General features: G+C 35.4%; 1 protein-coding gene across 2 annotated transcripts; it reads left to right on the forward strand.

The window, feature by feature from the left end:
* Positions 1 to 170: 170 nt before the first annotated feature.
* Positions 171 to 26,692, forward strand: ppp3r1b (protein phosphatase 3 (formerly 2B), regulatory s1ubunit B, alpha isoform, b). 2 transcript variants are annotated; one of them, XM_073842002.1, is made up of 6 exons: positions 171 to 406; positions 9,147 to 9,186; positions 16,700 to 16,876; positions 18,776 to 18,835; positions 18,986 to 19,170; positions 24,390 to 26,692. In XM_073842002.1, exons 1-6 carry the CDS (start codon positions 404 to 406, stop codon positions 24,435 to 24,437), a joined length of 513 nt encoding a protein of 170 aa, XP_073698103.1. In that variant the 5' UTR covers positions 171 to 403; the 3' UTR covers positions 24,438 to 26,692. The 2 variants fall into 2 exon arrangements, with proteins under 2 accessions (XP_073698103.1, XP_073698104.1); XM_073842003.1 differs by lacking the exons at positions 171 to 406; positions 9,147 to 9,186 and adding an exon at positions 16,012 to 16,104.
* Positions 26,693 to 26,795: the final 103 nt, after the last annotated feature.

Here is a 26,795-nt window from a genome sequence, read left to right on the forward strand (position 1 = left end):
CTCTTTCAGACTTGCTTGAGATGCACAATCATTTGATCAACGGTAATGATGCAAATACTCGTGTATTTACAGAGAGAGAAAAGAAGGCAGAAATACCCGGATGTGCTGTTCTAATGCACCTCCCCCCTCCACTCCGCTAGTCTCGCTTGCTCCCTCCCTCCGCCCCGTTCTCTCTCCACCACCACCACCACCACCAACTCAACCCACTGCCTCTTCCCCCTCCGCTGCGGACCTACCGAAGCCACTGCAGTGAATCCGTCATCCGTCGACTGAAAGCCCGAGAAGAAAATACGAGCGACGCGCCACTGCGACTTCCTCGCTCAGAAAAAATAACCGTCACACCGACAGCGCCCGTTCAGTTCCGTCAGATTCTGCAGAAGGCGCAGACAACCCCGGCGACAGAATGGTAAGGATCCCTTACGGCTCTCGCTAAACCGCTGCAAATATATCCTAGATGGCAGATACTTCCGATAGCGTTGCGCTTCGGTTCAATCGGGCGTCCAACGCGCCTTTCTGGTGCCGCGACGAGCTGGAAATGCGCTCGCAGTGTCGTGATCAAAGCCGTTGTTGATAAAACAGAGCCATGGCTGTCAGTGTGGCCCACGTTCAGGACTGCTAGGCTCTGTACGCTATAAACGGAGAAACACATACGGAAAACACGTCTCTGTCTTATAGATTCCGGTGTAAATACTGTATTTGAGCGAACAGGGATCAAATGTAATGGCGCGGCAGGCGAAGAGAAACATTGTATGGCAGCGAGTAAGTTAGCTGCTGCTCAATCGATACGGCTGTCAGGCTGATCGAGAGCTGGTTTGCGTGTAAAATAGATACGTTGACAACTTGAATCGACTGCTTGATTCTTCAGAAAGCCTGGGCCGTTAATTATAAGGTGGGGTTTCCTAAATTTGAAGACGTTTTCTCTCCCCTGGGGTCATTTTAAATGTATGCCTTTTCATAAATAAGTCATTTTTAAATGATAGGTTATAATGTCTTTGTGAATCACCTTTTCCTCCTTTGAAGTTTTACATTTGCCAGAATGTTTCTGTTGGTCTTGTTGGGTTGTGTTGTGTCTACCCAGACTTTTCAACTTCCCCTTTATGATAAAGCAATATAAAGTGTTAGAATTGGGGTAGTTTTGCGTTGTACGTCTTCATGAAAGCATATGAAGACGTGCTGAACACTGCTGTCGTTACCACAATGCTACACATTTTAGATTCTTCAAAAACTTAATATTTGTGACTCTAGACCACAAAACCAGTCATAAGGGTCAGTTTTTTGCAACTGAGATCATCTGAAAGCTGATGTATGGTTTGTTAGAATAGGACAATATTCGGCTGAGATGCAACTATTTGAAAATTGCAATATGAGGGTGCACAAAAATAAAATGAAGAGAAAACGCCTTTAAAGTTGTCCAAATGAAGTTCTTAGCAATGCATATTACTTATCAAAAATTAGGTTTTAATATATTTATGGTAAGAAATTTTACAAAATATCTTCATCGAACATGATCCTTACCAAATATGTGACCCTGGACCACAAAACCAGTCATAAGGTTAAATTTTTCAAAACTGAGATGTATACATCATATGAAAGCTCAATAAATAAGCTTTCTATTGATGTATGGTTTGTTAGGATAGGGCAATATTTGGCCGAGATACATCTATTTGAACATCTAGAATCTGAGGGTGCAAAAAAATCAAAATACTGAGAAAATCACCTGTAAAGTTGTCCAAATTAAGTTCTTAACAATGCATATTACTAATCAAAAATTACATTTTGATATGTTTACAGTAGGAATATTACAAAAAATCTTCATGGAACATGATCTTTACTTAATTTCCTAATGATTTTTGGCATAAAAGAAAAATCAATAATTTTGACCTATACAATGTATTTTTGGCTATTGCTACAAATATACCCCAGCGACTTAAGACTGGTTTTGTGGTCCAGGGTCACATATTATAATGATTTTTGGTAAAAAATGAATGCAATGTATTTCAAAAGAGCTTTATTGGCATGGCTGTGTAACATACCACAATGTTGCCAAAGAAATAAATATATAGTACACAAACAACAGATAAATGCATTAAATATATAATAATACTTAAGACTGGTTTTGTGTTCCAGGGTCACTGGTGTTTTCCTGCAAAAGGACTTAGTAATGAAGAAAAGATATCTGTCCAGATGCCTAATATGATCCTAAAAAAATCAATAATTTTGACCCATACAATGTATTTTTGGCTATTGCGACAAATATACCCACGGCACTTAAGGTTAATAGGTGTAACTGGCCAAACAGCTAGTGTTTAGGAATTTAAATTAAAAAAATATTGTTGATGATCCATGTGTATGTGGCCTCATTGTAATATTTATTCTTGTTTATGTTATTATGACGTTTATTGAGTTCAACGTTCAGCGATATGAGAGGAAGTCATATCTCAAAATAATGTTGATACAGTTCAGTCCGTATCTGAAGTCATACAGTAAACTGAAGAAATGAGCAACCTGGAGGGCTCCCATAGTTATGAGAACCTGCAAATGTGACCCTGGACCACAAAACCAGTCATAAGGGTCAGTTTGTTAAATTGATTTGATTCATACATCATCTGAAAGCTGAATAAAAAAATGTATTTGTTAGGCTGAGATACAGCTATTTGAAAAGCTTCAATCTGAGGGTGCAAAAAAATCAAAATATTGAGGAAATCGCCTTTAAAGTTGTGCAAATGAAGTTCTTAGCAATGCATATTATTAATCAAAAATTAGGTTTTGATTTATATATGGTAGAACATTTACGAAAAGTCTTCATGAAACATGATCTTAATATCCTAATGATTTTGACCCATACAATATATTGTTGGCTATTGTTACAAATATACCCATGCAACTTAAGACTGGTTTTGTGGTCCAGGGTCAAAATATCCTAAAAGTCATATTAATTTTAACCTTATTACAGATTTGTCGATGAATTTGTACCTAAATGAGTTTTGAGTTTTGATTGGATGCATTGCATTTGAGGTAAACAACAAAAGATAGAAAAGCAAATATTTATCTCAATGAGTATGTGGTTCAATTTATTTATTTTATTTGCATCTTTCCCCCTGCTGTCTGCATATCAGAACAGACCTGCAGTCCATTTTTGGATCTTGACCAACCATAAAAATGATTTCTTCTAAAATCCCTCTCGTAATGGAAGTTTATTGGTCAGAAGGTGTGGGTTTGTTGTTTGTGTGGTATAGGCATTAAATGTAACCTCAATTTACACTGAATTGCTATCATCAGCAGTGTGGCTGATACAATGCAGATTTATGTATAATTAATGATAGCAAACAAGAGATCCACAATATAAAAGTTCAGAACTGACACTAGTTGGAATGAGCGTACTTTGTCTGCATATCTGTGGATCAATGCAAATGACACTATAAGAAGACGCTCAATGCACCCAATTCAAAAAATGGAAAAGTATGCATACTTGGGATGCATAGCATAGCATGACATGCTCTAAGGACTAGCTCCACAGACCCAGATTTAGCCTAGTCCAGACACTACCAACACCATGTCTGTATTGCATTTTAATTTCTGTTCTGTGTCTTGCTTTGGAATTTTCTCTATAGTTCCTTAAAATCAGGCTCAGATGAAATAGGAGAGTCTTCTTCACATTTCCAGCCCTGATTTGGGTGGAAAATTAGTGGAATAGATTTTAGCATGGTAAAATGTGTATAAAAACCTTAAAACTGTATAAAACCAGATGCAGAAGTCATCATAGATGGTCAATAGTAAAAGAGTGATTAAGCTGGTCAGAAGAGGAAAATATGTCAAAATTGTTGTCACTCCCTCAGCTGTTGAATTAGAAACACTCACGTAGCAAAAAACAATGTATAGTGTTAGAAATGTACATTATATGTTTTAAAAATGAAAATATAAAAGTTAATACCTATGGAAATGCATCATCAGAATTTGTGAAAATTGTTCATTGCAAAAGTCCTGTATATAAAACCATAGAGAAAGCTGCTGTTTTCACCAGAAGATCCAATTATGACATTTTGATTCAAAAAATTTTTTATTAATTAAAAAAATAGGGATGCACGATAAATCGAATGCGATTATGAGGCACGTTTAGTCAATGAAGCCGGTTCCTTTATTAGTAGTAAATCTCCATCACGTGTGTTCAGCTGGAGCGGCAATTAATACACAGAGACGTAAATCACTGACAAGCTACGCCAAACCGCGCTAAAAATCTAATTCGATTTTGAGCGCGATTTGGCGTACCTTGTCAGTGATTTACGCCTCTGAACACTCCAGCTGAACGCAGCTGAACGCACGTGATGGAGATTTACTACTAATCAAAGTACCGGCTTCATTGACTAAACGCGCCTGATAATCGCATTCGATTTATCGTGCATCCCTATAAAAAAAAGAAACATATGCACAGAATAATTATTCAGAATAACATCAATAACATGCATTTTAAAAATTATTTAACTTTTTTAAATGCATGTTGAACATTTTTTTTAATCGTTTAAACATCATTTTAATTTTTCATGTTTTTTTTTTTATATAAATGTCTGCTAAATTATGCAAGTGAACATCTGATGGTCAAATCTTTATAGATACAGGCTTGATTTGCATATTCATTTCAGATCATTACTTTTCACCTGACCTTTCCATTTAAAAATATCCAATAAATGCAGTATACCCCAAAATGCTCAAAAATATATGTTCTTTAAACAAATGTGACTCTGGACCACAAAACCAGTCATAAGAGTACTTTTTTTTTATGTATTGTTTGTTAGAATAGGACTATATTTGGCCGAGATGCAATTATTTGAAAATCTTTAATCTGAGGGTGCAAAATCAAAATATTGAGAAAATCGCCTTTAAAATTGTCCAAATGAAGTTCTTAGAAATGCATATTACTAATCAAAAATTAAGTTTTCATATATTTACAGTATGAAATGTACAAAATATCTTCATGGAACATGACCTTTACTTAATGTCCTAATGATTTTTGGCATAAAAGAAAATCAATAATTTTAACCCATACAATGTATTGTTGGCTTTTGCTACAAATACAAAGACAAAGACTGGTGTTGTGGTCCAGGTTCACATATAGCACAAACCACAGAGGGTTTCCTGCAAAATGACTTGGTCATGAAGTAAAGATATCTGACCAGATGCCAGTTGCCTCATATGATCCTGATGTCTTACTATTAAATAGACATTTCTACTGAAGGAGCTTCTTGATTGGCCGCAATTGGGAGTGTTGTGAGGTCATAAAGAGCAGAACGTAGCCTAATTGAACATTGCAAAATTTGTATGCATGTTTTCTCCACCTCTTGCATTGCATTGAGGCGACTTTCCTCGCCTGTCGACTTGGTCATGTGTATAACCAGATGAAGTAATCCTAAACCCTCAATCCACTTTAAGTTAATTTGCTGTCTCTCTACCACTAAAGTCAAAATAGCACAGGGCACTCAACCTCAGCTAACCTACTAGCTGTGGCAAAACACTGTCTGTTTGTAGTGCACGTGAGCGTTCGGACTAATTTTAGAGGGAGGGACATACTCAAAAGGCTATGTTTAATACAATAAATTAGAGAAGTCAGAGAACGGCGTTCGACCACACGGTGACTCAAGTGACCGGTCTCACACAAGTTTAATCTACTTCCACAGCAAATGTGCAAACACACACACACTTATGTACACACAGCACGGAAATACACCTACTTTAGTATCTCTACTACATGGTTTATCAGCACCAACCTAAAGTGTGCTTGAATATTTTATATTAGAACATCTCACTTTAATTCTGCACAGGAACTTTGTAAGCTATGAAACTGTAATAAACGTCTAATAGAGAGCTCTGGAATTGCTCTAGAAATTTCTAGGCACAGTGATATCCCAGTCTATCTGTCCTGCTCTCTACATTAGGTTATGGCAGTTTTAGTTTCTCCCTGCAAGTCATAACAGGCCTTCAGCACACAGCTCAATGAAGGCATCATTCGTCTTGCTGACTTGAAACAACTTGATTTTTGTCTGAGAATGTCACACCTATCGACTGCTTTTTTTTTTCTGAAATCTCGCCCTCTGCTCGTCTCATCCATAATTCATTTAAAAATAAAAACTTGATTCATAATTTATTCATTCTAATGCTGTATTATTTATTTGATATTTTCATGAAACCCAAAAAAAGATGTTAATCAGAATGTCCAAGCTGCTCTTTTTGGATGAAGTCTTTTATTTACCAAGGCTGTATTATTTGGCCAGAAAATACAGTTAAACACTACTATTGTGAAATATTACAATTTATATTTAGTTTTAAATATTTTTTAAATGTAATTTATTCGTTTGATATCAAAGCTCTATTTTCAGCATCATTACTTAAGTCTTCAGAAATCATTCTAATATGCTGATTTGCTAAAGAAAAAACATTTCTTACTAATTTCAGTGTTGTAAACACTAGTACTGTTTGATATTTGTGATTCTGGACCACAAAACCAGTCATAAGTAGCACTGGTATATTTGTAGCAATAGCCAACAGTACATAGTATGGGTCAAAATTAACGATTTTTCTTTTATGCCAAAAATCATTAGGATATTACATAAAGATCATGATCCATAAAGATATTTTGTAAATTTCCTACCATAAATATATCAAAACGTAATTTTTTGTTAGTAATAGGCCTTGCTAATAACTTAATTTGGACAATTTTAAAGGTAATTTTTTCAAAAGTGTTTAAATATTTGCACCCTCAGATTCCAGATTTTCAAATAGCTAAATATTGTCATATCCTAACAAACCATACATCAATGATTTTAGATGGTGTTTAAATCTCAATTTCAAAAAATAATTTAATTTACCCTTATGACTGGTTTTGTGGTCCAGGGGCACAAGAACAGCATAAAAAAAAAGAAAGAAATATTTTCTAACATTATAAATGGATAATGCTGAATAAGAGTATTAATTTCCTAACAAAAAATAAAACACTGACCCCAAAATTTTAAACAATAGCATATGTATATATTAGAATAATTTCAATTGTTTAGCATTAAATCAAGAGCAGAATTGCATCGCTAATAAAGCAAATGTTTTTAGCTCTCATGTCCTCGTTACAGTGTCTCTCTTTGTCTTTTCTCTACTTTCTTCTCTCTATCATGGCATGTTCTCTTCTCTCTCCGTCTCCTGCTATTTCTACGTGTCCCAGTGTGCTGAAGCTGGATGGTGATGGGGTGGCCTGATTTCTTTCCTGGCTTATTGCAGTGTGTATTTCCACTCTAATGTATAACAAAGGAATGCTTGGGTGGTATGACTGTATTACGTGTCAGTCGCTAGAGATTTTGGAATAGCCTTTATATAGCAGTCAATACATTTGCATAGTTACTAGTGGCCTTCTAATAATGAGAAAGGTTGATTAAAATGGATTAAATTGATTAAAAATTGAAATGTATACATCATCTGAAAGCTGAATAGAAAAACCTTCTATTGATGTATGGTTTGTTAGAATAGGACAATATTTGACCGAGAAATATTGAGAAAATAGCCTTTAAATTGTCCAAACAAAGTTCTTGGCAATGCATATTAACAATCAAAAATTAAGTTTTGATATATTTACGGTAGAAAATGTACAAAATATCTTCATGGAACATAATCTTTGCTTAATATCCTAATGATTTTTGCCATAAAAGAAAAATCAATAATTTTGACCCACACAATGTGTATGTCTATTGCTAGAAATATGCCTGTGCTACTTAAGACTGGTTTTGTGGTCCAGGGTCACATTTATTTAGTGCTCAAAGAATCCTTTAAGAAATTGATCATGGTTTCCACGAAACAGCACAACATTGATAATAATAAGAATGTTTTTTGACCAGCAAATCAGCATGTTAGAATGATTTCTGAAGGATCATGTGACACAAAAGACTGGAGTAATGATGTTGAAAATTCAGCTTTGCATCAAAGCAATACATTACATTTTTAAATATTTATCAAAACAGAAAACGGTTATTATAACTTGTAATATTATTTTGCAATATTACTGTTTCTACTGTATTTCTGATCAAATAAATGCAGCCTTGGTGAGCTGAAGAGACGACTTTCAAAAACATCTCACTGTCCTCAAACAGTGTCAGTAGTGTTTATATCAACACAAATCAGCCCTTAACCACACTTTGCTCTAGATTTTGGTGAGTTAAGTCAGTCGAGTCATCAATAATGGATCTTACAGTTTCATTTCAGTATGATTGCTGATATGATAATTAATAATCTAGTGTCTGTGCACTTTCAGTTTAGTCTATACATCTACAATTTTACACACAGCAAAATCCAGCTTCATATGGCGTCTGTTCTCTGAGACCGATGGCCTCCATAGCACTGTAAACTCACTCCTCAAATCTGATTAGCTAATTAACTAAGACACATTAAGAGCCATAGTTGTGACTCTGATGACCCTTTTGCCTTGTGACAGCTGTTTGTCATGTAGAGAGGACATACAAAGATTTTCTAAATTGACTTTTACATTAGAGTAAACAGTAGATACAGTTGAGGTTAAAAGTTTACATACACCTTGCAGAATTTGTAAAATGTTAATGTTTTTTTTTTTTTTTTTTACAAAATGCATGTTATTTTTTTATTTAGTACTGACTGAAGATATGTCACATAAAAGGCATTTACATATAGTCCACAAGAGAAAATAATAGTTGAATTTATAAAAATGACCCTGTTCAAAAGTTTACATACACTTGATTCTTAATACTGTGTTTTTACCTAATTGATCCAAGAGTTTGTTTGTTTTGTTTTTTGTTTGTTTTTTGGTGATAGTTGTTCATGAGTCCCTTGTTTGTCCTGTAGTTAAACTGCCTGCTGTTCTTCAGAAAAAATCCTTTAGGCCCCACAAATTCTTTGGTTTTTCAGCATTTCTGTATGATTTTAAGATTCATGTTTCACACTAAGGACAACTGAGAGACTTTATATGCAAGTTGCAACTATTACAAAAGGTTCAAACACTCACGGATGCTTGGTTGAGCTATTTGTTTTGCCCACATTTGGATATTGTTGCTAAGTCTGTTAAGCTTTACAGAACCTGTAAAATTGATCAGTAAGATTTTATGTGCATTGTCATGCTGATTCAAACTCTTGTTCTCTCTCCACAGGGAAATGAGGCGAGTTATCCTTTGGAGATGTGCTCACACTGTAAGTATTTTGGGCTGTTGCTCCATCTTACCTCAAATTGTGTTTTTTGCTTTTTTAATTTTACCAGAGGTAGTCAAACTAAATCAACAGTGTCTCTACAGTGTGTGTATATATATATCAGAAATTAAGAAACGCAGTTGCTAGTTAAGTGTGAATACTTGTGAAACCAACATTGTATCGAGATGATCGATCCTCACATTTAAAAGCTGATACCAAATGTTTTAACTAGTAATTGTGCTTATTTATTGTGACAGTGAATGTGCTACATAAACTTTGCAGGGAAAAAACAGACAGAGAGCAAAGCATACTATATACACTACATACAACACACTATATAAAAGCCACAGCTAAATGTGACATTTATTATAATGGGTTTATGTTAAGATTGTTAAAGTATTTTTTAATGGTTTTTAACATACTGGGCCTATTAAATGTTGAAATGATGGTACAAAGTTGTGTTACCCATTTTAGTCCCAGAAATTGATAATGATAAACCAAAAAACATAAAATTTAACAGAGGCATCAGTATATTGGTATCGATAGTACTTGCCTTCATTCATAGCACTTGTGAAAAGCACATAGCACAGTGAAAAGTTAAACAAGTAAATATTCATTCTTTATGTAGTTTCTACATTAATTTAGACATTCACTGCAAAAATATAATTATGATTAGTTGAACTTTTAATTGAAAAATAAAAAACCTTGCAATTACTTCTTTTGTTTCACACTAAAACACTAAAATATATATACACAGAGAGAGAAAGATCGAAGATAGATACAGGAAGAAACAGGAACAAACGTGTGTTATAAAATATGTAATTATTTATATTAAATTTAATTTAATTTAGAGCTGGGCAATGAATAATCACAAGTAATCACATTTAAAATAAAGTTTTTGTTTATCTAATATGTGTAGTGTATATATAAATGGACAAACTGTATATCTTTTGAAAATATTTATATAAATATATATATATATATATTTTTTTTTTTTACTGTTACCGATTATTTATTTACATTTTATTATGTTTCATTTTTGTAACACTTTTTTTTTTTCTACTTTAAATACCTTAGAATACATACTTTTAATTTGTGTAAATAGGGTAAATCTAGTCATAGTTTATGTAGGTTTAGCCAAATTCTGAGCTAAATTATTTTTGTTTGAGCACTGAGTCTAAAACGGTGTCTTAAACGACACCTCAAAATCAGCAATTTAGAAAATTGGTGAAAATGGGTGATTTATGTAATTATTGATCTATGGATTATGTTATTGTGAAACTGTGTACAGCTCATCTGATGCATAATTTTTTTAGCTTTACTAATTTCATAATTTTATTAATTTAACTTAAAGTTGACATTTTGCACATTCACTCATATCATTCGTTTATATGATTCATTCATATAAACGAAGATGACCTGTGGTTAGTCGCTTACATATATAGCTCATGGTGGGTGATCAGAATAAGCAGTCAATGTAGTCTAGTCCGTTCCTTTAAACACCTGCGCCTGCTGCTCTGGGATCAGCTGGATATCAAGACACGAGGCAGAGGGCATCCCCTGGATCAGTGGGACTCTCCGGGTTTGGAGCAGGGCCAGCGCTAGTGCAACCAGACTAGACAGGGTGGCGGACTGTAGAAACGAGGGCTATAAATGCCTCCAGCTGGTAAAGGTTAGCCTTGGGGTTGCAGGAAGAGCCTGCTTATTTTTAGAGTCGGTGGGAGTGAGTAAAAGAACACGAGGTGATGGTCTGTTTTTAATAGGTTTCTTTTTATGTGCTTTTCTGCTCCATTGTAAGTACTGACCAACACATCAGAGGAGCTTTTGCACCTTTGACACGTTTTTCAGTCTAATAGTGCTGACCAGTGCTTAGCTGAAAAATCTTGAACAAACACTTTCCATTCATTTATTTTGCCTTTGTTTACTCAATTCATGTTGTTCCAAATTAAAAGAGACCGTCAGTGGGATCCAAAATATTTTCTTTTAAGTCAAAAAAATCACAAGGCTCATAAAGGAAGTGATTGTGACTGTCCCTTTAAGAAATGCATTCTGATGTAACCGTTACTTCATAAACCTTCCACAAATAGACTGCTTTTTTAAGGGATAAAATGTTGCAGACATTTTTGCTTTTTGATGCGCTGATATCTAAATGATTCATTTTTTGCACCTAATAATAGTAATATAAATTTAACAAATTAGACTACATTTTGCAAGAAATAATACTATTTCACTGTTCAGTTACTTGCCATTTCTTGGTTATTAATTGTAAAATTTACTAGCTACTTGACTAAAATTTGAATCTGAGACATTGTCAGTGAATGTAAACATCTTTAATATTAAGCCACATAGGATCAGCTATGTAGAACTACATTACCCAGAATCCTCTGGGAACAACCACAGGGTTCCTTTAATGTTGCTATGGCAACTTCACTGGCACAGGTTTCCAAGATCACTGAGGGAAGACCATTGAGTCTTGCTCCTAATGCACAGCAAAGAAAAAGCTGTATTGTCCTGTTAGTAAGTGGACAAAATCTCTTTTAAAGATCTGATGCCAGCGTGCCACTAACCTGACAAATCCAGTGATCAGTTCTTTCTCATTTAACCCAGTGGTAGGTCAGAGGTCAAGGCAAAGGGTGAAAGAATAATTGCATCATTCGCAAGAGGTCTTGCTGCAGAATGAGGAGGCAACAGTAATTAATTTTGCAGGACTGTAACAGGGTGATAACAAGTATGCTGCTGTGAAACTGAGCCACCTGTTGGTCAGATGGGTGCTTAGCAACCACAAGGACATCATAAGGCCTCTCCAGTTAGACAGTGCAGTAACATGAGACTCATGACATGGTCCCAAATCATTTTGTAGATGAAATGCATCTGGCAAACACTGTTTATGTGAACTGCAAGAGATAAGTGTCCACCAGGTTTAGCACAACAATATAGCACTGCACCGTTTTCCTGAGTTGTAATCACTAGCTTATTAGAGAAGCTATGCATTTTCAATTTGCTAGTCAGTTAGTTGTTGTTTTGTTTAAAGGATTAGTTCAGTTCCAGAATACAGATTTTCTGATCATTTAATCGCCTCTATGTCATCCAAGATGTTTATGTCTTGATTCAGTTGCAAAGAAATAAAGGTTTTTGAGGAAAACATTCCAGGATTTTTCTCCATAAAGTGGACTTCAACGGGGGTCAACGGGTTGAAGGTCCAAATTGCAGTTTCAATGCACCTTAAAAGGGCTCTGCACGATCCCAGCCAAGGAATAAGGGTCTTATCTAGCAAAACAATTGGTCTTTTTCCTAAAACAATAAAAAAAAAGTTTATACTCTTAAACCACAAATGCTCATTTTGCACTAGTTTGACCTCAAGCATTACGTAATCATGTTGGAAAGGTCGAATGTGATGATTTTAAAGTGGGAGGAGAAATTGAGATGAAGTCTGATCCCTACCTTTTTGAACCGAAGTACACAGATGAATAGGGATGCACCGAAAAAAAGCCGAAACCGTACATAATGAAACACTGCGCAGAGGGCCAAATACCGAATGCATTTTTTTCACCATTGCATAAGTTAAATAGCCCAAATGTGCTTTTTACAGTTTTTTCTTGCTTTTCAAAGAAAAAAAATCAATTACAAAACAATTTAAAAATATTTACTTAAGACTGAATTTTTTTTATATTCTAGTAGAGATTATAGCCTACCAACAAAGTTGAGTTCAACTTAAAATTAATAAGTTTGTTGAAAAATAATAATAATAATAATAATAATATTCGCTGGCCATTTTTAAGACACCCGTCTTGAATCAGGTTTCTACTTGTAATTTTTTTAATGGACTTTGAACCCTGGCTAATGAGCTTGTGCAGCTGTCAGAATATATACAAATTGTGCATATATTAGAAAATATAACCTTCTGTAGTTTATTTACTAATGGTTTAAAGCCATTTCAGTCATCATACAGTAACCAGCAACAACCACCCCTTTCTCTTCTCATCAAAGACAGTGTGGTAATAAACAGTCGTTTGCTGTCGGTGCTTGTAAAAGATTTTTGCTTTTTCTCAAGGTGGTTTTAAATGCTTCCACACTGTTGATATGTTAGCTGCATAAGTGCACGCTTCTATTTGATTGTGTCACGTCATTGTTCCGTATAATTTATTTGGTCTTTTCGCTTATTCTGCTTTTTTGTGCTTTTCTTGCTATTTTCGGCAGAATTATTTTGGTTACCCAACTTTCGGTGCATCTCTATGTATGAAAGCTAACCACACGTGATGTTTCCAACGTAATTACGTAATGCACCAAGACGCACATGCACATCGCAGAGCTAGTGCAAGATGAGCGTTTCTGGTTAAAAAGTATATACATTTTTATTGTTATAAGAAAATTATCATTTTGTTGGATAGGACCCTTATTCGTCAGCTGGGTTTGTGTAAAGCCCATTGAAGCTGCATTGAAACTTGACAATGTGTTTTTATCATTTCCAGTCAGGTAGGTTAAATATTAGGCTAATATCTTAATTAATACTGCTCAGAGGTATTTTTACCACCTGTTATCTTTAATTTGTCAAAATGTTGTGCCCTTTCCTACATACTAAGTCCTTCTTCATATGATTTAGCAGCTTCCACACATTTTTTCAGGGCTTTAGACAGCATAATTTAACAGAACAACGCTGCTTTGTTTACAGCTCTAACAAAGGAAACACTGTATCACTGCTGTTCCATAAGTGCCACCTGCTGTCAGACAGTGAATTTGCGTCTCTTTCAGTCCGTCTGATGTTTTTGTTTCACTCGGATGTTTAATAAAGCATATCACAAAGCTAAGGTCAGACCATTCTGTTTTTGCTTTAATTTATGAAGTTGTTATACAATCTAATTCACATCAAAAACTGCTCATGCTATAGGTAGCATGTTTGTTTGGATCGTGATTAAAATGCAGTGGTTCTGCAACAGCTTCATGCATTCTGATTAATGTAAAGGCACAGTCAGGGAAAAACTGATTAACAGTCAAACCGTTGCATTGTCTATGAATAATATAAAACCTTCGGTGCTAATCAACATTACACCACATGCTGCCTGTTGAGTCTAACTTGCACTTGAATATTCCTTTAAGATTCACCTCATTCCAAACAGACACATTTCTTAAAGGGCATTTACATAAGACATGTTATGTTTAAAAGCATCTAAATGGAGCATAATGTACACATTTTAATAGTGAAACGCTTATTTACCACAAAACACCGGTACGAATGATATTGCAGCATTTGACACATTTTTCTAAACCATCATGCTCTAATGAGCACGTACACCACCGCTCTTTCTCTGCTAAGCTGGCCGTCCTTGTTGCTAGGGGGCTTTTCTGAGAGGCCCTTATCGGCCATTACAGCGAGTGAGTGCGAGAGACCATAGAGGATCAGCCTGACTGCTATAAATATTCCCCCTCTGTCTCTCCCATCTCCACATTGTTTGAATACTGTGGCTCGGTGATGCAACTGCCCCTGCTGATGCCGAATGGGTTGCACTGAATAGTGTGAAAATTCAGCTCTTGTTTTTATTCTTCCGTTGCCTTGAATGCCCCTTTAGGTAACGGAAATAACACTGTCAGTATGTGCATTGTGACATTGGCATCCTTTGTCGTGACGTCTCTGTGAACGACAGATGCGTGATGGTGTAATAGAGTCACCTGGTTTAATAACACACATTGGCACTAGCTGTATCAGGGTTAATCCATGGCATATTAATAGATATGAAGAGTAAGCAGTTACATCATCTGCTTTAGGGTAACCGGGGAAGTGTCCACAAACTCAAAATAGCACAGCGGAAATCAACATACTGTAAGTCTCTTTACCTCTCTTGTATCTCAGAACAACTGGATGTACAACAGCAGTAAGGCAGAGCTTTTTTTATCTGCTTGCTTTCCATTCAAACAGTTGTTTTTTGGAACCAGGTTATCATGAATATCATGTTGTGAGACTTACATTGTACGTAAATAGTGTAAATGGATTAAATTGTCCTCTTGAGGCCCAGATATATGTTAGTTTTGAAAGATAAACTATAATGTGTGAAAAAACTGATTTTAGTGGGCTTATTTTTGGGCTTAAAATTACAGCATGATTTACTCACCCTTAAGCCATCCTAGGTATATATAACTTTATTCTTTCAAACCAATACTACTGGAGTTGAATTTAAAAAAAATTCTCGCTCTTTCAAGCTTTATAATGGCAGTAAATGGGTGTTGAGATTTTGAATTCTAATAAAGTGCATCCATCCATCATAAAAAGCGCTCAAAACATCTCCAGGGGTTAATAAAGGCCTTCTGAAGTGAATCAATGTGTTTGTGTAAGAAAACTATCCATATTTAGGGATTGCTGTTTATAAAGTTTTAAATATGGATATTTTTCTTACCCAAATGCATAGATACACTTCAGAAGGCCTTTATTAACCCCCCAGAGCCATGTGGAACGGTTTTTATGATGGATGGATGCACTTTATTGAACTTCAAAATCTTGGAAGAGCCAGGACATTCTTTTATTATAACACCCATTGTATTTGTCTGAAAGAAGAAACTCATAGACACCTAGGATGGCTTGAAGTAAATCATGCAATGTGTTTTTGGCTATTGCTAGAAATATACCTGTGCTACTTAAGACTGGTTTTGTGGTCTAGGGTCACATTTATTGGGGCCTCTGACATCAAAGGACTGAAAAGTCACAAAGGTTGAGAATCGCTGCTCTCTGCCACTTTGTGACTTAGATTTTTAATTTGATTAACCGCACAGTGCTAACAGCAAACCGACTGGCAGCTGATTACTGGAGGTGTGTACCACGTGGCTGTGTGAATGAGATTAGTTCATTTAGCACTCCACGAAGCACAACAGCGAACTATAGTTGAACGGTAGTCCTCTGAGGGATGACCATGACTGCCAGGCAGGACAAACTGGGTAAGGATCATTCTGGGATGGGTTCTGGCTTTCTGAGGCTTTTTGATGACAGCCAAAAATGCATAGGTGTGTGTGTACCTGGTATTTATCACGTTATGGGGACCAAATGTCCCCACAAGGATAGTAATACCAGTAGATTTTGACCTTGTGGGGACATTTCTTAGGTCCCCATGAGGAAACAGGCTTATAAATCACGCACAGTGAGTTTTTTTGAGGAAGTAAAAGTGTGCACAATCTCCTGTGAGGGCTAGGTTTAGGTGTAGGGCGATAGAAAATACGGTTTGTACAGTATGAAAACCATTATGCCTATGGAATGTCCCCATAAAACATAGAAACCCAACGTGTGTGTGTGTGTGTGTGTGTGTGTGTGTGTGTGTGTGAGAGAGAGACAGAGAGAGCTCTAGATGTGCAATATTGTGTTCATATGTGTGTGTGTGAACATGTGTTTTAAGGCGTGTGCAATCTTTGAAGCCATTTTAATGATGGATTTATGGTTGTAGTTGAGAAAAATCTAGGATTAAAAGTATGTATAGTTTAAGTTTTGTGTTGAAATGAGTTGTTCTCACTGTTTTCTTCTTCTCTCCCTCTATTTCAGTTGACGCTGATGAGATTAAAAGACTAGGCAAGCGGTTTAAGAAACTCGACCTGGATAACTCAGGTTCTCTCAGCGTGGAGGAGTTTATGTCTCTACCCGAGTTGCAGCAGAACCCACTGGTGCAGCGAGTCATCGATATATTCGACACAGATGGAAACGGAGAAGTGGACTTTAAAGGTTTATTTCTGTTTATTCCAGTAGATGTGTGGTGTACATTGTTTATGGGTTTTCTGAGCATCATGATGAAGTCATTGCAAAGCATACTAAATTCAAATGGGTCTTTTTTGCTTGCATTTATTTGAAAGCCAAATTGTGATTGGTCCTTGTGTTCCTTGCATATTTTTAACCATTCATAACTGCCGTTTTGCAAAACAAAGGCCTAAAATGTGTTCCTTTTGGAAGAACTGATGTTTTCTACAGGAAATGTAATGTTATGTGTGCATTTTCTGACTGTTGCATTGAGAAGACTTGGCAGAGCTCCATGCTGGTTATGAGAGGCTCTCTGTACTTGAGGACTTCAGATGCATTAAAGAGATAGTTTGCCAAAAAATGAAAATTTAATGTTTATCTGCTTACCCTCAGGGCAAAATGTAGGTGACTTTGTTTCTTCAGTAGAACACAAACAAGATTTTTAACTCAAACCATTGCAGTCTGTCAGTCATATAATGGCAGTCAATGAGACCCACGGCTTTGGGAGTCAAAAAAACATACACAGACGAAACCAAATGAAACTCTGCGGCTCGTGACGATAGATTCATATCTTAACACATGAAACAATCAGTCCGTGCAAGAAACTGAACAGGATTTATATAATTTTTTACCTCTGATCCACCACAATGTTCAACTGTCCTGAGCATGTGCACAACAGCCGGTGCGTGACGAGCAAGCAACCATAACTTCAGTCGATCAGGCTCAGTTGTGAGTCGGTGAAAAGTCAACTATCCCTGATGAGTTTGCACAAGCGAACATCATTTTTTAGTCTGTAATTGGTTACCATTTTGAGTAGCTGTCATACCCACAATCTCTCTGTGTAAAAAAAAAATGAGTGACATATACGCACGACAGATCGCTTCCAAGTATGCGTCTACTAGGCCAGAGCACGTTGACGGAACACTTGGACATTGCAGTGGATCAGAGGTAAAAAATGATATGAATACTGTTCCGTTTCTTGCACAGACCGATTGTTTCATGTGTTGAAGGATTAGTTCACTTCCAGAACAAAAATTCTCAGAGAATGTACTCACCCCCTTGTCATCCAAGATGTTCATGTCTTTCTTTCTTAAGTCATAAAGAAATCATGTTTTTTTCCATATAATGGACTTCTATGGTGCCCCCAAATTTAAATTTCCAAAATGCAGTTTAAATGCAGCTTCAAAGGTCTCTAAATGATCCCAGCTAATGGAGAAGGGTCTTATCTAGCAAAACTAACAGTTATCTTCTAAGAAAAAATTACAATGTATATACTTTTTAACATCAAACACTTGTCTTGTCTAGCTCTGCTAGAGGGTTAAAAAGTATATAAATTGTCAATTTGTTTAGAAAATAACCGATGGTTTCACTAGATAAGACCCTTAATCGTTGGCTGGGATCATTTAGAGCCCTTTGAAGCTGCATTTAAACTGCATTTTAGAAGTTTAAATTTGGGGGCACCATAGAGGTCCATTATATGGAGAGAAATCCTGAAATGTTTTCCTCAAAAAACATGATTTCTTTACGACTGAAGAAAGAAAGACATGAACATATTGGATGACAAGGAGGTGACCTCAATGTATCATCACAAGCCGCAGGGTTTAATTTGGTTTTGTCTGTATGTTTTTTTTGACTCTCAAAGCTGTGGGTCCCATTGACTGCAATTATATGACTGACAGACTGCAATGATTTGAGTTAAAAATCTTTGTTTGTGTTCTACTGAAGAAACAAAGTCAAGTACATCTTGGATGCCCTGGGGGTAAGCAGATAAACATCAAATTTTCATTTTTGGGTGAACTATCCCTTTAACATAACTTGGTCCAATTAAAGGTGGAGAGGGTAAACGCTTCGCTCACCCTCCCGTTTTCTATCTTTTTGTTCGTGCAGAGTTCATTGAAGGTGTCTCTCAGTTCAGTGTCAAGGGCGACAAGGAGCAGAAGCTCCGCTGTAAGTGTCTTCAGTTTTCAATCTTACAAACACTTTCCTCTGTTGATCCAAACCAAAATAAATACTAAACCCCACCCTCATAAAACTAGTCTGTAGTGCACTGGAGCAAAGCATTTTATATCTTTTTTTTTTCTTTGCTTGTTTCTGTAGTTGCATTCAGGATTTATGACATGGATAAGGATGGCTACATATCCAACGGCGAGCTGTTCCAGGTGCTGAAGATGATGGTAGGGAATAACCTGAAGGACACCCAGCTTCAGCAGATTGTCGACAAAACCATCATCAACGCAGACAAGGATGGGGACGGGAGGATATCTTTCGAGGAGTTCTGCGCTGTGAGTATGAAGGGATCATTTAATTTGGGGTCTGGTTTTTAATTTAGGGATAAAGTGAAATCATTTAATCAAATTATATCATTGTTTCTACTCCAATATGTGGCTGTAATAACTTGTAAGACAACCGGTTAAGAAAATACATATGTTATAGTGCGTATATTTAGTAAAATGCTTTTATTGATATCTTTCCATAATTCACCTTTTGTAGCTTAAACACATTGTGGAAAGCAAATTAAATCAAAGCATGTCATCGGAAATTAAATATAATTTCAGTCAATGATTGTGGCTGAAACTAAAAATTAATTTTTAGACAAATATTTTTCAATGCCAGAATTTTGATGCATCATTAGCATTGGTTATTACTGGTTTCAGAGCATTTTTCCCATACATGTTTATTTTATTTATAGTGACTCCTGCATTCAGTTTAAAAAAAAGTTACCCGTTTTTTTTCTATATTAAAATTACTTTGGGGAAAAAAATATTGTCTAGTACTCATGAGTGACTGAATTTATTTATTAATTAGTTTTTATTCATTAATCAGGGATGTGATTTTTCCGGATTAATCCGGAATTCCGGATTTTTCGACCTGAAAATGTGACCTATGTGAATCATGCAGATCTGTAAAAAAAAAAAAAATTTAAAAAAAAAAAAAAAAAAAGGGGGGGGGGGGGGCGCATCTCACAGCCGTCACCATAATCGCCGTCCCCGAGCAACAGGGCCACACCGGGCGGCACGTCAGATGGCAAAGAGATGCATTTTTCCTTCCTTTCCAAGTATCAACAAGGACGTATTTGCGAATAGTTTCTCCCGGAATCTAGAGCGAGGGAGTGAGTGCGAGACCGCGTAGCGCGTGCATGACAGAGGGAGAGAGAGCAAGAGACCGCGCGTGTGTGCCTCATGAAGCACATGTAAGACAAACTCTACACATTATCCCGCTTATTACATGGCTACCTACAAAATAAATCAACAATTTGACACAAAATATTGATTTTAAAAGGAGTTTATTGATTTAAAAACGGTTTATATTGCTTCCGCTAAAGAAAATAATCCGTCTCACTTCTCGTACTCAAGTAGAAGTACAGATACTTGTGTTAAAAAATGTTGTTTTAACCCTTTAGCGCGTACGATCACACCCGTGTGATTTGTCTTGGCTGGTCCCTGAAGCGTACGATCACACCGGTGTGATTCGAACGTTCGCCGCATCACGTCATCAGATGCTAAATTCAAATCGGTTTTGGCGCGTTGGCTGGCGCTGAGCCAGATCGGACGCGCTGAGTGCTTGTCATATTATCACAACTATTCAGTGTTTTCAACCATATAATGTTTATTTTAGGTTTCAGACATTTAAATAGACATAAGTACTAGCAAAACCATACATTTATAGTTTGTAAAATACACACTGATGTCTATGGAAGCGGCAATAATGATCCTACAAATATATTCTGACAACATATTTTATTGATATTATATACAGATTATGTAGGTAACTATAAAGTTCACTCTCCTCTTCTCCCAGCTCACCAGAGACTTACTTTAATGTCTTTCGGGAGGAGAGGATGAATTTGCGTGTTGTAAATCCCACAGCTTGGATTCAACGCGAACAAACATGGCGGCGCCCATCACCCGGTATAGATCAACTAACGCGGTCATTATAAAAGTGTTTGAGCTTTTAAATACATTTACTTGCACATATTTCGAAATCGGAATATCAGATATTTCATAATATAGTGAGCATGCTTGTGAATATTAATAATAAAAAAGGAAAAACGAAATAAAAGCGATCCATGTGTCTTACAGTGCTGTTGTGGCTGCGGTGTGTCACATGACGCGTCGCCATGGAAACATTAAAGCGAAACATTCTAAAATAACGGTCGCCTAAAAAAACTCACTCTTTGGGGTTAGATAGAATATTTTAAACTCACGTGTGAAAAGGTTAAATTACAACGCAATCGAAACTGCAAACAGCCCAAAAGTGCGAAGCGGCGGGATCAGTCACCCGCACAGCGCTGACGAACGTATACGCTGCGCTCCCACCACAATGTAAAGTGATAAACAGCGCAAGTTGCTTGATCCATTCAGATAAAACACACAAAAAAACCACACATAATCAGACTGTTCAGATCTGATACACTAGCAAACAGTGGGTTTGTGTAAATATATTGTTAATAAAACAACTTTCTCCAATATCCTGCCTGTAGTGTTTGTTCTATTGTATTTTCATTGTCTGGTAATGACTTCTCATTTTAAACTGCAAATATATTGCATACAATTAATGCATGCTTGTATGTGTTCTGTTGATAGTTTATAGACTTTCTACTGTTATCAACTGTTTTTCACTTTAATTGGATAGTCCTAAAATATATCTACAGATGCTTAGTTGAGAATGCCTACTAATAGTCTGCTGAATGTAAACTTTAGATTAGTTGACACACAACAGATGCACAACTAATGTTTAGTTAACTATCAACAGATAATAAACTAGTGATTTTGGTAAAAATGAGATGGTTAAGTAATTATTCATTTGATGCACTTAAGTAAGGATGATATAATATGCTGTTGATCATGTGTTGACATGGCTGTAGACTATCAACTGACAGATTAATTTTAATAAGTTGGTAGACAATTTAGAAGATGGTAACACAATCTACAGAAAGTTAGCTGACTATTAGTTAATAACATGTTGCAAAAGACATACTGAAAATCAACATGCACTTTTTGTAAAATCTATAAATTAGAAACTAACATGCACTTTATAATCTACAGGCAGTTAGTTGAATGTATGTTGCTTGTCTGTTGAAACAATGTTGTTGAATGTCAACTGATGCACTGTTGACATGCTACTAAATGAATACTGATAACTAGTAGAGTGTCAACAGATGGACCATCAAAATAAAGTGTTACCATTTTTTTTAGTGCAGAATTTATTAGCAATACATGTCCTGCATTCTAGCTCAAAATCAATGCTTTACTGCATGCATTTTCATGTGACAAAATGCATTATTAAGTTTGTTGCATTTGAAATTATCAGTATGTAGCATTATTTGTTTCTGTCCTGTTTTATTCATTAATTTATTTACTCCAATTAAAAGCCCCATTATCCAACAAAACTTTCACAGGGGGACTTTGTGGGCCGGATGGGCTGGATTTGTCCAGGGCCAAATTTTGTTGTCTTAGTATATTTTCCTGTTTTTTGGTCCTTAGCCAATCACATGCCTGATTAATTTTCTCCCCTAAAGGTTTATCATCAAAATGTAATGTTATTTTTGTTACTTTTATTGTTTCCTGCATTCAATACAAAAAAAACTTTTCACTTTTTATCTCTATTAAAATGATTTTTGGAAAAAAAATATCATCTAGTATTCATCCCCCAAAGGTTTATTATCAATTTTATTTTATTTTTAACGATTCCTGCATTCAACTTAAAAAAGAAATTATAATTAATACATTTTTTAGTTTTTATCTCTATAAAATTATTTGGGGGATAAAAAAATGTTTAGTACTCATTAGTGACTGAATTTATTGTTTTATTATTTCTTTAATTAGTATTTCCCCCAAAGGTTTATTATCAAAATTTTATTTAATTTTTATTGATTTCTGCATTTAACTTAAATAAAAATTTAAAACAAATTTTTCGTTTTTATCTCTATTTAAGTGTTTTTTGGGGGAAAAAAAAAATCTAAATTTTATTTTACTTTTTGTTATTTTTATAAATTCCTCCATTCAACTTAAAAAATAAATAGTCAGTTTTTATCTCTATTAAATTATTGGGGGGGGGGGGGGGTAAAAAAAATTGTCTAGTACTCACGTGTAACTGAAATTGATTTATTAGTTTTAACTTTTTTTTTCTCTAAAGGTTTATCAATTTTATTTTATTTTTGTCCTTTTTATCGATTCCTCCATTCAATAAAACAAAAGTCAGTTTTTATCTCTATTACAATGATTTTGGGGAAAATATATATTGTCTAGTCCTCATGGTAACTCAAAATGATTGATTTTATTTGTTGATTCCTAGATTCAATTTAAAAAATGGTCTTTCTCTTGATTAAAATGATTTGGGGGGGGGGGAATCTTGTCTATCACTCATGAGTGCCTACATGTATAATTTATTAGTTTTTATTATTTTATTTTTTATAATTTTCCCAAAGGTTTATTTTTAAAAGTTTGTTTTATTTTTGTCATTTTATTTATTTATTATTAATTTCTACTTTCAACTGAAAAAAATATATATCCGTTTTTATCTTGTAAAATGATAAAAATATTGTCTATTACTCATGAGTAACTGACACTATTGATTTATTAGTTTTAATATTTTTTTTTTCTCTAAAGGTATATCAATTTCATTTTATTCTTGTCATTTTTATCAATTCCTGCATTCAATAAAACAAAAGTCAGTTTTTATCTCTATTACAATGATTTTGGGTAAAATATATATTTTCTAGTACTCATGAGTAACTCAAAATGATTGATTTTATTTGTTGATTCCTAGATTCAATTAAAAAAAATGGTCTTTATCTTGTTTAAAATTATTTGGGGGGGGGGAATTAATAATAAATAAAAATAAAATAATAAAAACTAATAAATTTTACTTTTTTAGTTTTTACTTTATTAAATTTTAATAAAATTTATTAGTTTTTATTATTTTATTTTTTATAATTTTCCCAAAGGTTTATTTTTAACATTTTATTTTAGTCATTTTTTCAAGTTTGTTTTTATTTATTTATTATTAATTCCTGCTTTCAACTGAAAAAAAAAATCTGTTTTTATCTCGTAAAATGATAAAAAAAAATATTGTCTAGTACTCATGAGTAACTGAAACTATTGAAACTATTTTTTTTTTCTCTAAAGGTATATCAATTTTATTTTATTCTTGTAATTTTTATCAATTCCTGCATTCAATAAAACAAAAGTCAGTTTTTATATCTATTAAATGATTTTGTGTTAAAAGTTGTCCAGTACTCATAAGTGACTGAATTTATTGATTTATTAGTGAAGTGAACCTTAAATATAATAATTAGCATTTAATGATAACGGGTTTATCATAATGTCAATTTGGGTTTAATTTTTTGTCCACTATAGGAATGTCTCTAAATGGTAGACAACTGACTAGTTGTTTTTTAGTAGTCTGTATGTTTAGTTGTGATGGTGCTTCAGTAAGTCTGCTGTAAGAGTTCCCTCTGGTTTTGAAATGCAAACGTCACCCTTTCCCTTCTCTTCCGCAGGTGGTCGGTGGCTTAGACATTCACAAAAAGATGGTGGTGGACGTGTGAAGAGACAGAACAGGCCCTTCACTGAACACCCTCTTTTCACTTCTCCATTTCTGAGAATCAGCTCCAGATGTTCCGCTAACACGCTCTCTCTCTTTCTCTCTCTCTCTCTGTCTGTCACTCTTTTTCTGTCGTTCTCTCTTTCAATGGAAGTATTTCTCTGAATGATGCCTCTGTTCCCCGTCTGTACTCCCTGAGCCTTGTGACGCCTGCCATCCTAAGTGTTATAGAGCATGAGATTCTTCTGTCCACGTTCTCGGGTATTTAAGGACAGTCAGAGAGACGACTTCTCTGTCGATTACCGAGCGATTCAGTGTGGTGGAGAAGAACGAGAGGAGGGTGTGTGTGTGTGTGTGTGTGTGTGCGTGTATGCGTGTATGCGTGTGTGCATGTGTGTACGTTCTGTAATTTTCTTTTTGAAGGGGGGATTTTTTTGTATTTATTTTGGTCCTGTCTTTTTTAAAGATGATCTAGGTCTACAGGGAATGTGTATGTGAGCGATTATATATAAATATGACTATATATGACTTGACACTTGATTTCAGCGCAACTCGCTTCAAGCATGAAGTGCCAATCGAAACATATACGTGGGATTTAACAATAGCCGAATATTGGAATCGCTATCTGATGTTCTTCATCATGTCATGGGGAGATTAAAAAAGTCATCAAGTTTATCATCAAGCTTTTTGTTTTTTGTTTCCACCTCTTTTTCGAGCAAATATCTGCTTCGGATCTCACGCAAAATGCAAATCCGATTTGAATTTTCTACCAAGAATGTGTGCGCGTATGTAAAGTGTGCTGTGTTAATATTGTCAGGGAGTTCATCTGCCGTCTTGCTTTCTGATATACAGTAGACTAGGATTAAAAAGCAAATATATTTGAAGTTGTGCACATATATACGTATGGTTTACTTTTAAGACCGGTGTTTTATCGCAGGGGTCGGGTGGGGAGGGACGATCAGATCACACCACATGTTACTGTAGGATGGAACAGTGCCATCAGTAAAAATTTTTGGACTTCTTTTTTTTTTGGTTTCGTGTGCGTATTCTGGATTTATTACCATTTGAACACAGCAAACGAGTCATTTTGCTTTACCTCTCGACCTTTGTAGGATACAGTGCGTATTGTGGCAAACTGAATCCACAATAACACCTGATTTGAATATTTGTTTGTGGAAATTTAAGGTTAATTTTTGTTCCAACTTGACTGCAGGCAGCATTGTAAAGACCTTAGTAGCTCATATTTGTATATTAGGGACTGAAGGACAGATTGTGTGTTTTGTGGGTTCGGGTTTTTTCTAAGCTTTAATCGAGTCGGTTCGCAGCAAGTTACCTGACTGAGAGGGATCGTCGAAGTAAGCAAAACCAGATCTGACTGACTGACTTACCAGCTTCTCTCTTTTCCTTCGTCATTTCAAAGATCGATCCGAATGTTCAAATAGGAGAGACCAAACCAGACGCTGTCAATGCGGACGAATAAACTCGAAGCGTTCGGCCACTCCGCCATTTTGCTTTCAATGTGATTCTCCCGCGCAAACCGGCGCTTTTGGCGCCAGCTGCTGCACGGTGATGACGCTTAAATATGTCTTTCCCGAAGACCGCTGAGGTCTTGTGATGTGCTTGCATGATACGGGAGGGTTTCTCTCTCTTCTTTTTTTTTCCTTTCTGTTGTGCATGTAGATCTGATTTTTTTGGGGGAAAGATTCTCTTGTTTACATATGAATCGTACTATTGAGATATTATAATCTGAATGACCGTTGCATATAAATATATGGACGTTGCCAAACTTTTGGTAAATGTTTAAATATGGAAATGATTTTAAAGCGAGTTTCTTCACTACATTTATCCATAAATATTATTATTATTATTATTCTGAAAATTGAAAAATAAAAATGTGTGAGTTATTCTGGATTGGTGTCCGTTACTCCCAGCGAAGCATCTTCTTTCTTTTTCTTTTTTTTTCTCCTTTTCCGTTCTTGGTTGAATTGTTTTGTACAGAATGTGTGTTTGTTGATGCTCCTTGCTCTCGGTTCTGTTTTGTATTTCTTTAGCTGGGGGCCAGACAGCCATCTTCGTAACTTTCGATGGGAAAGCGATGGGTTTTTGGACAAAGGAAAACATACAAGTGAATGAAAACGTTTCGCTTTTAGGTTTAACGTTTTGTTTCTTTCTTCATTTCTCTGCATGCTGCGTCATATGCTGTGGGAACCATTGAAATGTCATTCATGAAAATGAGAAATAAAATATTTGAGACTTGTACCACCTTGTTTTCTGTTTATTTCACCTCGATTTCAAAAAGCAGTCTTCATCATATACTTCTTACTACAGGCCTACCGAATGTAATATACACCGTTTTTAACTC

This window comes from Garra rufa, chromosome 6 (assembly GCF_049309525.1).
Source record: "Garra rufa chromosome 6, GarRuf1.0, whole genome shotgun sequence".
In the NCBI taxonomy this organism is placed as follows: Eukaryota; Metazoa; Chordata; class Actinopteri; order Cypriniformes; family Cyprinidae; genus Garra; species Garra rufa.